The sequence below is a fragment of the Azolla caroliniana genome, unplaced genomic scaffold (genome assembly GCF_043228905.1).
Source record: "Azolla caroliniana isolate FFs.n. ecotype wild unplaced genomic scaffold, voAzoCaro1.0.p SCAF_53, whole genome shotgun sequence".
Classification (NCBI taxonomy): Eukaryota; Viridiplantae; Streptophyta; class Polypodiopsida; order Salviniales; family Salviniaceae; genus Azolla; species Azolla caroliniana.
The window spans coordinates 97,121-110,662 of NW_028230488.1; the positions used below are offsets into that span (position 1 = coordinate 97,121).

Below are 13,542 nucleotides of genomic sequence, written 5' to 3' on the forward strand. Positions count from 1 at the left end.
TAAAAGCCTACCATTGAAAAAACATACAAGATAGGAGTGCACACACACATATATATATATGCGCTATCCAAGATACATAGAATATGCTTTTAGAAAAGGTGCTTTAAATGCTGATGGGACAGCTAAGTCATGGCCTCATAAATACCTATTCTATGCTGAGTGGGAATCTTGTCCAAGTATCTCATTCAAAGTATAGAATATTCTTTTAGAAGTTGTAGTACAGTTCTGAAAACGAGACTGTACAACTTTAACATAAAATAGAAAATATTAAATAATATAAAAACATTTTTCTAGTTTAGTTAGAGAAACCTAAAGGGCCCTTAATCCCAAGAGTTTTATTCCAATATACTTTGGATGATATGCAATACGTACTTGATGTATTTGGATACATTTTGTCAAATCAATGGACTATTGTTAATGATGGCAATAAAGGTGATACAACTCAGACATTACCCCACTTTACATGCAAGAGAGAAGTTAGAACCAAAACAAGTGGTGCAAAGCATCAAATATCTATGTATGCTATGACAAGTGTGCTGGAATGTATTAAAGTTCCATCGACAAATAGATAGAATGTATGCTATGAGTCTAGGCTTCAAGTGTGCTAGAATAGTTATTATATGTTTGAGAATCAATGCAACCAAAGTGATACTCGAAGATGGGAAGTGAGATAATGTTATTCAATGCTATGTTGGTCCAAATGTTGTGTTATGGAGTGAGAGTGTGAGGTGGCACTATCTCACTTAGTGCATGGAATGAACTAGATAAAATCCATAAATTATAACTTGACAAGCTATTAGAAACAAGTGATCTATAGAGGTACAAGCCATGCAAAGAGTATTCAAGTATATCACAAAAGCCAAGAATATGCCTGGCCATAAATTGCCAAAACAAGCTGGAACATAGGATGCAAGGTACACAAACCAAGAAGAGCAAAATCTTCTTATCTAGTTGGATGCTTGACATGATGAAATGGTTTATGAGATGGGTAGTAAAAGATCTGTTGGTGCTCTCAAGTGATGCTATGAAGCATGTGATCAGCACGGATAGATTACTAGAGGCAGTAAGGATGAAGTGGCAAGATGCTAAAATGTCGAAATTGGAATATTGCAAATATTAACCCAATTTTGTCACCAATACAGGGTAAAAATGCCAGAATGTATCCTATCACATCTCACTATCCCCATGAGCCCAGAGAACATTAACACTCTTCAAACTTGCTCACACAAGTTAAGTGTTGATGTAGCATCATGGCATCCATCACCCAAATATGTAGATATGCAAGGTATGCAATAAAACCTGAGGAGGCTGAATCAGTTACATACTTATCCCATGCTCAGTGTATAAGGTAATTCACGAGAAATATGATGACTTGTTAGACGGGTATGATAATGTAAGTCTCATACTCAAATGTCCATCAACAATGTTGAGCATAAATATGCGTGCATTATTTTCACATCTAGAGTTTTTACTCCAACGTAATAACCCCCCTTCTTAGGAAGGAGTCACATACAACATGATATGTTGATTTGATCCCATGGGCCATACGTCAAAATTCACTTCCTCATGGACAATAAAATATCTATTCTATTGCCTTAGTGGTACAACATGATTTTCCATCCATGTGTACCACATTGTAGTTCATACACATTACCTCATCTCACTCATTTCAGTTGAAGAAAATATGAAGGATTAAATAGAATAAGTATAACAAAAAAGCCAAAGCCAAGGTAGTTCTACCTGCTTGCGGAACCTGCTGATATTACGTTTTGTTGTCAAACTTGGATGAGCTCCTGTCTAACAAGTATTATAAAATATATATATTACCATATGTGCAAATGCTCATAATTGAACAAATGGCTTATATATCACAAACAATGACCTTTCATTTTACCTCAATTGCATATTGTTCAGCAGGTAATCCAAAAGCATCCCAACCCATTCCCATTGGATGAAGAACATTAAACCCTTGCATGCGTTTGTACCTTGCAATAATATCAGTGGCTGTATAACCTTCAGGGTGTCCAACATGAAGACCTGATCCACTGTTAAACAGTCATGACCATGTAAATCATTAAGGGTTGATAAACCAAAACATAACATAATCAAACACCAGAGTAGAAAGAAAGAAAGAGTGTCCAACATGAAGACCTGCCCCATTATCGAACATTCATGACAATGCAAATCATCAAGCATTAATAAACTTAGATATCCCACACTAAACACCATAGTAGAAAGAAAGAAAGCTATATAACATATTTTAAGAGGCCAAAATAGTCTATAAACTGAACAGAAATCTTTGGGAACAAAATGTTTTCTCGTCTTTGGGAAAAACAAATCAAAATAATTATTGAGGAAACTGTTATGACAGTAGTAGGGTGCCAAAGAGCCTAGCACAAACAGAGAAAATTATACTAAAAAGCAACTATATTTCTTAGTGAGCCTCAAAGCCTTTAAATAGAGTGGGGTTTGTAACTGATACATTTATGAAAGGGGATAACATGTGCCTAGGAGCATAATGAGTAAAAGTCGTAAAGTAGTGGGGAGAAAAAACAATGTAGTAAATGTTGTAATGAAGTACTGGCAGGATTAGAAAGTCAAATGAGATAATTGATGGAATAAAGTGAATCTAGAGAGAGAAATGTGTAGTGTGCGTGTGTGCAGAAGGGAAAGATTAGTTCTAAGGCTGTCATCCTCCACCACCTCGGCTCCAGAATGGTGCTCCTAATTTGAGATGAATAAAGGGCTGATCAATTGTGTCCTTAGGAAGTGCCTTGTTAAAGAAGCCAGCCACATTGCCATAGATTACTTGCTATACCCAAGAAACTTGCATTTCTTACTCTTGGATTCAAATTTAGTAAGTGTAGTATCTGAAATATGAACATATTCATCAGATTCAAACACCCAAAGATGAGAAACTAAGAATTTGTGACCTGTAAATGCCTCTTCAAGGATCATTTCAGCAAGTGCCTTAGTAGGAGAATAGTTGATGATATAGACAGCTGTGTCGATAGCTTCACCCAAAAATGGAGAGAAAGATCAGATTGAGACAACACTCTCACCATTTCTTAACTGTCTTGTTCTTCCTTTCTACTACTAATTTTGTTGTGGAGAATTGGGGACAGAAAACTGACAAGCAATACCTTGTTGCCAAGAAAAGATACTAACAGAACATGAAATAAATTCACCACCATTGTTAGCTCTGATTTTGTTAACCTTCTTGAAGGTCTTTGTTTCAACTAGAGACACCCATTCTTGAAACCTAGAGAGTGCTTCAAATTTGGTTGAAGGTATGTGAACTCAGACTAGCTCCAAAATGGATGTGGCACAATAAGTTGCTTGAGAGAGAAATGGTTCTCAGTGGTGCTTCCCATGTGCACAAGCCACACATGAGGTATTGAAGAAATTTGAATGAGGAAGGCCATGCACCATTTGGGATGACGAGAGTCATAGTTGTGATGCCCAAAAGCAAGCACACAACAGCTACGGATCTTCTTGAGCTACTACGACATAACTTCAATGCAGATGTTATAGTAGATGAGACTTGGAGGATGGTAATGAGCTGTTGGAGCCGTGACGGTGACACAAGTCCATTTCCTTTTTATCACTGGTGGAAATTTGTAGGTTGTTGATGTCATCTCCAACTTAAGAGTTATTCAGATTATACATTTTGTTGACTAGAAGGAAAATTCAAAATGCATTACCCATGGATGAAGCCTCAAGCACCAACAGTAGGTTAGATGAAAGACAAGGTACAGATAATACATTTTGAATCATAGTTGTTTGTTGACCAGAAAGAGAATTCAAAAATACATTACTCATGTGTGAGGCCTCGGGACTTGAGGCATCTGCAATAGAAATGTGTGAGCTGTGAGGTCGAATATAACACAAGATAGACCTGTCAAGAGTCATATGACTTGTGCAAGCACTCTCCATAATCCAATGATCAAGAGAGGATACACTTCAGCTAGTCATAGGGGAAGAATTAAAGATGACACCCTAAGAAAGTTGTTTCTTTGGCAGTACATCTAGTGTTTGATCACAATACAAACCTAGGGTTGGTTGAGGATGGCTTTGTGGAATCATCCCTTTCATTTTCTAGCAATCAGGTTGGATGTGGACTTAATTATCCCAATGGCGATAAGTAAGATCTTTATGGGCTGGATTGTTGGTTGGTTTTGAAGAAGATTTATTAATGTTAGGAGATGCATTCTATTTGCCTTTGCCTTTATAATAGAGAAGATGCTACCTGTATCCAACGTCTTTGCCAATTACAGTAGGAAGATATACACGAATACCTCTAGAAGAAAGAATTTGCCAATTATGTCATCAAGGAGTGGAATCCGAAGCACGCTATGTTTGACACTGTAGTGTCTTTTATGAAATCAGAGGGAGATGCCATTGCCTCTTTAAACAAGGCTTTGGCCCGCTACGTAAGGTAATGGAATATTAGGACCAACGGTGCCTAGGTCTTTTCTTACTAGAACTCAAGAGACAGAGGGAAGCATTTGTAGTGTGATAGGGTAGCTCAAGACTTCTTCAAATCAGTTAGAGATTGAGATAGGAAAATATGCATGCAAATCTATTGAAGAATAAATCTGCCAATTACGCCATTGGGAGTGAAATTGGAAAGCATTAAGTTAGTCATGGCTTTGGTTTTTAGTTTTAAAAAAAGGAGGGAGATACCATTGCCTTTTTAAACAAAGCTTTGACCCAGTACAGAAGGTCAAGTGTGTTTAGGATTGTTCTCACAAGAATTCAAGAGACATAGTGAGAAGTTGTTGACGGACAACAACACAGCCACAACAGCTTATCGACGAAGGGCCATTACAGCTTGATTTTTCTCCATCACTCAATGCTACAAGTCAATCAGTTGGCTACACATGTGGAGTCTTGGCCAGGACACTTGAATGGGGTTAAATAGATTGGGCAATAGCAAATTGTCTTGTCATCTAGGCCACAGCATCTATCACCTTTGTAAGAACTAGAAGATAGAACGAAAGTTTTCTGAAATACTTAAAGGCAAAGATATAGAAACCAAAAACAAATATGGGGTTTCACACATAGAAAAGATTAAAGAAAGCAGAAGCAGATCTGCAAAATAAAAGGCCACTACTTAAAAAGCAATGTACAAGGTAGAAGTGCCCCATCTGCTCTCAGCCTGACCCACATGAATTGACCAGTCTCATCTCTATGAAAAATGTGGGTCAGAGGTTCTAACTCCTCTGTGAAAAGCAATGAAACTCCACTAGCCCAGTGATCCCCCCATATGTTGTCTGCAAGTGAGCTCCCATATGTATCCTATATCATTCTCGGAGGAGGATTACCCGATGCATCTCGACATAAGTTTACCAGAGATTTTGTTAGTGTGTCTAATTGGAGGGAATGAGGACTGAGTGTATACCTAGGATAGGGGAACATGTCGAGGACATAGAATTTAGGCTTTGAAGTGTCGACGGTGTCAGGAGTGTGGAACGTCTGGTTGGCTTCCCAGAAATGTTGCCATTTCTGTTCGATGACATGGAAGGGATAAGCTTTTCTGAGAGGAAGCAATGGAGTAGTTGGGCCACTTTCGGCGTCAGTTGAGGAAGTGGCGATGCTACAGAAGAGAGTGCGGCTTGACGTCCTTCTTCTTCTCCCACCGAACTGCTGGAACAACAAGTTGCAGCTAGTTGTGGCCTTGCAAGGTCGTGAGAGGATATTGAGGCAGCAAAGGGGACGCCTGAGGAGGAAAGAGGTGCAGCAGTTGAGGGAGGAGCTCAACATGCCGCCTTCCTGCAGGTGCTGCCAAGCTGGGATACTACTGCTCGCCATAGCCATAGCCATAGCCATAGCCATAGCCATAGCCATAGCTGCTCACTCACTCGTGGACATTAATTCATTCATTATTCATATATCTATGTACATATATCATCATCATCAAAATCATCATCATCATCTCTGTGTGGTCGGTCGGTCACGCAGACCAAAATACATGAACATACATATGTACATACATTCTTCATTTCTTTCTTATCTATCTAGTATCTAGTCAAGGGAGTTATTAAGAAGTTTTACAAGAGAACCATTTCGAATGCAAGTGGGCGGGCAATCACACACAAGAATCAACCAAACTCGTTAGTGCGGCTCTTTTATTGACACAACTATCAATAATTATTGACATAAAAGAGTTGATAGTTGTGTCAATAATTATTGACACAACTATCAACTCTTTTATGCATGGACAACAATTGGGGCAACCACAAAGGAGTCCATCCATCTCCCCATAACAATAGAACATGATGGATGTCCTATGTTGGTGGTGATGCAACATCCACATCTAACAACACTTGTGATGCATTATCGACCTCGAGAGCTCACCAATGACACTTTGGAGGCAATTTTAGTAATGACAAATAGTGTTTCACTCTTTGCGCTCATATACAACACTACTACTAGCCCATCCAATGACAAAGCTTGGTATGCCCGATCGATAACATTTGCTCCAACTCTCCTTGCGTCAACTCCCAGATGACAAGAAATCAAAGCTCAAGTTTATCATTTGGACACGAAACAGGTGTCTCCAAACTATCATCGTGATCCTCTCCAATAAGATCCTTTGAGGAAATCATGGTGTCCTTGATTTGGGGATGGTGACTATGTGAACAGACATTCAAACATATGGCAAACTAACCACTTGTTTCAATATCTTACTTGGGTGTTATACAAAAGCGCATCGTATGCATGCATGTGTAGGTGGAAACTCGTTGACATTGTGGACTAGGAAATGGGTGGGATGATCCAATATATATCAAAGAATGCATAGCGCGTGGGGTGTTGGAACAAAGAATATGTGAATCAGTATCTTGGCTTGTGAGATTTCAAACCTCCAACGCCTATGTTAGAAACAAGATGCTTCAAATTATTGAGCAAGGAACGATATATAACGTAAAATAACAACCAAGCAAGCAAGGATACACAGGTATGAATGAATGTATGATTTATCTTGAGCTTTTTAAGATATATTGTGTGCCTATAAGAGATTTGTTGAAGTTGGGGAGATATTTACAAGGGACACAATTGCATGCGAAGGAATTTAAGGGGAGATTGTGGAACATTCAAAAGCTAAAACATGGTGGCGAATAATGTGTCTTGTTGAAAGGAAAGTAGGGCAAGACAATCAAAGTGTTATCATAAACTCAAAGTCACGAAGATACACATGGCAAACATTTGGTGTTTGGCAATGCCTCTTATTAAATTTTGAAGGTGAAACTCCATCATGGGTTGTCTCTAATTAGTAGAAGATATTCTCTTAAAAAATCATTTGCATTGGGTAGGAGACATAGGAGTGAGAGGAAGTGAATTGTTGGAGGTGATTGTCAACGAAGTATGCCATGATCCACACAAAATGCCCAACCATGGGCATCACATCGAAAAGTTGACTAGTTGAGAGTGAAGCACACCTTTGGTGAGCATTGTGAAAATCTTACCATGTTCATCTATGTGGAAGAGGATAGAAGTTGGGACTGGTGGATATGTAGCCAAGAGTCGGTTGAACAATTTATCAATGACGCAACCATCTAATTAAGGTTAACCCTCCAAGGTGGTTATTTATCGGGGGGCTTCAAAAGGAAGTTTTGAACCTAATGAGCTTGACCCAACTCTAGGGACACAATTATCAATCAAGTTGTTGGTTGTCAACATACAACATTGGGTATAAGAGCATATCAATTTGTTGTTCAATGGAACTTCAAGGTAAAAGTGCGAGAGATGTGTGATGAGGGGTAGTTCAAAAAGCTCATGGTAATAAGCAAGAGGAACAACAAAATGTTTGTTGTTGTCCTCATTCCATTTTGTCCACATATTCCGGGAGTGTGCCATTGAGCTTGAACCAATAATTGGCCATAAAAACAATTGGCATTGAAGCTTTGGATGAATAATTAGAGCTTGAGTTTCACAATGTGAAGATGAGGATGACAATTGTCGGTGGAGGGGTCCGTCAATGAGAGGAACGTCCTTAAGCAAAAAATTTACTAATGTAGGTTCCAAATGATGAAAAACAATGTGTTAGGCGTGATGCTTGCAAGTGGGGTTGTGGTTTGTGTCTTATTTGCAGAAATGGGTGTCAAGGACGTGTAATCTTGACTCACAACATGTGGGATGTTGAGTGAAATGAATATGAAGCCCTCCATAGAAAATACGATCTAGCCTTTTCTGTTATTAACCGTTCGGTTGTAGCAAGGAGTGCGGGCGACTTTGTGATATAGTAGATAATGTAATAGTCAAAGAAGATATTCTAAGCACACACACAGAGAGAGAGAGAGAGAGAGAGAGAGAGAGAGAGAGAGAGAGAGAGAGAGAGAGAGAGACTCAAGAAGTTTTCATTAAAATGAAAGGAAAGACCTTATGCAGCAAACTAGTTTCGCTCGCTTAGACCTCATCAGTGCAAAAGGTCATGGAAATACAAATGGTGGTTTATATAGGATGTTGAGAATGGGGAAGGGAGGAGAAAGAGGGAAAGTATAATCATAGTGAGTGGGGTGTAATAAGAGTGTAAATAGATGGAAGGCTGTAAGGATTTAAGGTGGAAGATCTTGATGATAGGGGGGGTGGTGATAAAGGGGGAAATGAGTTGGTGATAGGAAGATTGATAGGGTGATAAGACAGATGAGTGAGTGGGATATGGTGATAAGGGGAAATGAATGAGTGATAGGGTATGTAATTATAAGTAAGTAAATATAAGATGGTGAGAAGGTGAAAATTAAGGAAGGGAATAAGAAGGGAAAGGAAGGAAAATCGTGGCGGATCGGGGAGAGCTGGAAGCACAGGAAGCTGAGGAGTTGTTCGACCGACTAGGGGTAAAACTCTCCCTCACTACGGCTTACAATCCGGAGGCGAACGGGAAAGTGGAACGTGGTCACGGGTCTATCGTGAAGGCATTAGTACGTGCTTGTGAAGGGCAGGTCGGGAATTGGCCGCGGCTCCTCCCTTACGCACTATGGGCGGACCGAACTACGCACAGTTCGACTACGGGGTTCATGCCGACAAAACTGATGTACGGGCAGAAGCCTATCATGTCGGTAGAGCGGACGATCTCTTCGTGGGCGGCGGTAGACTGGAAGGACGAGATAAGCCGGGAGGAGCTGTTGGCGGCGCCAATTCGACAGCTCGAGCGGAGGCTAGAGGACGTACAGAGGGTGAAGGAGAAGCTGCGTGCGGCGAGGGAACGAAACAAGTTCCGGTTCAACCAGACGCACCGGCTACGACCCAAGAAGATCGAGGAAGGCGATTGGGTGCTGGTTTACGACAGCAGCCTCGATAACCAGCATAAGGCGAAGCGTAAATTTGCAAGGAGGTGGTTCGGGCCTTATACGGTGACGAGCGCGAACGGCAACGACACGTATCACCTCCCAGAACTCGACGGAACACGCTTAGCGGTGCTGGTGGCCGGGAAGCGGATCAAGGCGTTCAAGAAGCGGAATGAAGATGAGCCGGAGCGAGGAGAGCGACGACGATCGGTTGGGGCCCGGCGAAGAATCGGACAACGACGGATGACGAGCCGGCTTTCTCCCGTATCTACCTGCCTCTGGAGCAGACCGGTGGATGCGCGGTTTGATGGGGGTGGATTTCGGCACCGCCTTGACTCCCCTTGCTCGTGGAAGTCCCGGAAATGCTATCGGCACGCTCATTGTGCCTTCGTTCCTGCTCTTGCCGGCCGCTTCCATTGCGTGCCGACCCACCTCTTCCCCCACGCCCACGGGGTCTATCAGCCTCCATGTACAGCATCCGACTGTCCGATTGAGTGGTCCGAGACTCACTCACGTGGTTTTCTTCGACCATCATCATCGATTGCAAGTCGAAGAAGGACGGTGGTTTCTCCCAGGTACAGATCGTTGTCCGCATCGGCCTGTACCTTTTCGCTAGACCACCAAGGCAGATTTGTACCATCTCGTGTTCATCCACTGTCACGTTGATAGACCCGAGTGCGTCACAAATCTCTTTTACTTTGGTGGTATAGTCCGTGACCGACATGTCTCTCTGTCGGATGTTGTTCAGCTCTTGCCGGAGCTGCAACTTACGGGTTGTGGTACTTGCGGCGAAAACCTTACGCAGATTTTCCCAGGCTTCCTTCGGCGTCTTTGCATCCCTAATGTAGCCGAGCATCTGGTCATGCACAAAGGACGCGAGGCAGTACAGTACTCGGCTCGCTCCTTGCTCCCATACCCGAAAGTCCTTGTGTGCAGGTTCTGGCGCTACTTCATTCGTTCCTTCCACAAAACTCCAATACCCATGCCCCAGTAGGTACTGATGCATTTTGTATGACCAGGACGCGTAGTTGGTCCGGTCGAGTTTCTCTGTGGGAATCGAACTTGCCATAACTCTGTCCATGTCTTTTTCTGTCTACTGTTCTTACGACCTGTTAGGGTTTGCTCTTCGAAAGTAAATGTCGATTGCAGAGGTTCTCAACCCTCTCGATCTAATACCATGTAGAAGATCACTTGCGGAAGCGATAGAAAGAACAGAGAAAATAGAAGATACATAGAGTGAGAGAGTACACGGGAGAGACAGAGAGAGCAGAACGTAAAACTATATTCAAAATTATATCAACACTCTGTACATACAACACGCTCATCAACGCTATTTATACAAGTCCTCATGGGACTGACAGAAGTACCGTGTACTTCAATGCTCACACGAGCATCTAACACTCACTCCAAGACAATAACTACCTAGTAATACCGTAGATTACTAGGCTTCCGGTTACTGATGGATCCGGTTAACCGGCTCCCATGCTTATCGGCTTTTTGCTCACCGGCATACGAATCCGGCTCCGGTTGAGCTTGCCGCTCAACAATTTCCTCGTAAACAGGATCCAGTTCTTCTGTTTTCATGTTTACTTCTTCTTAAGAAAGACCTGATTCTTCTGTCTTCCAATGACGTTGATTTGTAAAGACATTTATCCTGATTTAGAAGCTACCTAGATTCAAAGTTCAAACTTTGATTTCTGGAATGTTTGTTTGAAAGACAACAGGTTATTTTGCCATTTACTCACGTTTTTTGTTTCTGGAACAACGTTTTAGTAAGTTAAATCATCTTGACAAATTGCAAGTATATAAGGGTGAATGGAACTCTATTTCCGATTTCCTTTCAAAGTATTTAGTGGTATTGCAAGCTAAATCAATCTTTTTCTCTTTCCCTTTGTTTTATGTTTAGATTTGGGCATGCTACTTCCGACCAACTGCTTCATGCAACTAGCTTTCTTGCATTATTGGTTGTGGTGAACAATACCATCAGATATCCATAATGTACATAAGTGGGGTTTCTTTCAAATTTATGCAATAGTTTGAGCTTATACCGTTTACACACCTACTTTGTCTTATAAATGGCTACAGAAAAGTAATGAATCTTAAAAAATCCTCTAGGTTTCTTACGAAGCCAAATCAGCATCCTTGGCTAGGCCTAAAGAGTTTTTCCATCTGGCTGTAACTCCTTTATTTCACATCCATGTCATTCATTGCTCTTTTTAGTAATTTCCCAACTAAGTTAAACTAAATCAAACATACCATACCATACCAAATTAAACCAAATCAAACATACTATAGCATACCAAACCAAATTAAACTAAATCAAACATACCATACCATAGCAAATTAAACCAAATCAAACATACTATAGCATACCATACCAAATTAAACTAAATCAAACATACCATACCATACCATAGCAAATTAAACCAAATCAAACATACTATAGCATACCATACAACTAAATCAAACATACCATACCATAGCAAATTAAACCAAATCAAACATACTATAGCATACCATACAACTAAATCAAACATACCATACCATACCAACTTAAACCAAATCAAACATACTATAGCATACCAAACCAAATTAAACTAAATCAAACATACCATACCATAAGTGGGGTTTCTTTCAAATTTATGCAATAGTTTGAGCTTATACCGTTTACACACCTACTTTGTCTTATAAATGGCTACAGAAAAGTAATGAATCTTAAAAAATCCTCTAGGTTTCTTACGAAGCCAAATCAGCATCCTTGGCTAGGCCTAAAGAGTTTTTCCATCTGGCTGTAACTCCTTTATTTCACATCCATGTCATTCATTGCTCTTTTTAGTAATTTCCCGACTAAGTTGAATCTGCTTTAACCTCTTTATGTAAATGCCATTTCTCCTTATCATCATTCATTTGCTCCACCTACAAATAAATTTGATATCATTCAGGAACACACGCTCAAATGCAATGAACAAGATGATATAAATCCACGGGGGATCATAGAACTCTTCATATGAGAAATAAAAACAGGCAACAAAAAACACATCTTTACTAGTTCAGACAATGGTAGCACATACCCAAGCACTTAACGGTTTCTTACGATGCAATGTATCATACACACACGTGTATGATGGAACAACCATGTAACTTGATCTTAGTAGAACTTTCTAGGGTTTCCAAATTTCTACCCAAGTGCAAGTGACACATCACTAACAAGCATATACATAAGGTAGCAATGCACATTCTGCTAATGCATTAAAACGACATTGTTCTGTGAAAATGGAGTACCTGAAGCTTGCCGATGCCCCTGAGTGTGCTTTCATATGCAATGACTGAGTAAGCAAAAGCATATCCAAGATAATCAAGGACAAACGAGTCTGACACGTCTCGCTGTCAATATGATATGCAAGCATGGCATATTTTAGTCCATAAGTATTTCCCTTTGTTTCTAATTCTTATTGGCTAGAATTTACCTGCCACCTTGGGACGGGCAGCTTTGAGCTGAAGTGTGACGAAATAGCATTAGCAAGTCCGAGATTTCCTTCACTATTTTCAAAATCAATAGGATTTACTTTGTGTGGCATAGTTGAAGAACCAACTTCACCAGCTTTGACACGCTACACAATCCAAAAGCAGAAAATTAAGTCGCGGGTTTAATGTACCATAGAGGCCTTTAACTACAGTAATAGGATGAAATTAGAGAAGCAATTTCAAATATATAGTCATATGCCCTGAAGGGTATAATATTAAAGGATAATTATATACCTGCTTCAAATAGCCTATAGAGATGTAGCTGCAGATATCCCTATGAAAAGCAAGAAGAATATTGTTGAACCGTGAAATAGAATCGAACAGTTCTGCAATGTCATCATGTGGTTCAATCTGGCAAATACAACGTGGAATTAAGTCAAGCAAAAGAGACTGAATCTTCGTAGAAGACACTTGAACTAAATGCTTAACAAAAGCTTCTAGACCTGAGCGACAAAAGGATTGAAATCCAAGCCTAGCGAGGAGACAAAAGCTTCTGCAATAACTTCCCACTTAACGTTAGGATATGCAACAACATGAGCATTGTAATTCCCATCGGCTCCTGCAATCTTTCCTCGAAACTTGGTGGCAGAAATTTTCAGATATTGTTGCTCGAGCCTGTAACAAATGTTTGCCATCTCTTTTCCAAGAGTAGTAGGCGATGCAGGCTGTTACATGCATTGAAAAAATATTACACGCTTGTATAAACCATTATATAAATCACGTTACTTTT

General features: G+C 40.4%; 1 protein-coding gene across 1 annotated transcript; it reads right to left on the minus strand.

Annotated features, from left to right (window-relative positions):
• Positions 1-1,659: 1,659 nt before the first annotated feature.
• On the minus strand, positions 1,660-5,829 carry LOC147849468 (leucine--tRNA ligase, chloroplastic/mitochondrial-like). The gene is made up of 3 exons (XM_087337507.1): positions 5,405-5,829; positions 1,895-2,045; positions 1,660-1,797 (listed from the first exon to the last, which is right to left on the minus strand). The coding sequence occupies exons 1-3, from the start codon at positions 5,824-5,826 to the stop codon at positions 1,693-1,695; spliced, it is 678 nt and encodes a 225-aa protein (XP_087193633.1). The 5' UTR covers positions 5,827-5,829; the 3' UTR covers positions 1,660-1,692.
• Between the last annotated feature and the right edge of the window lie 7,713 nt (positions 5,830-13,542).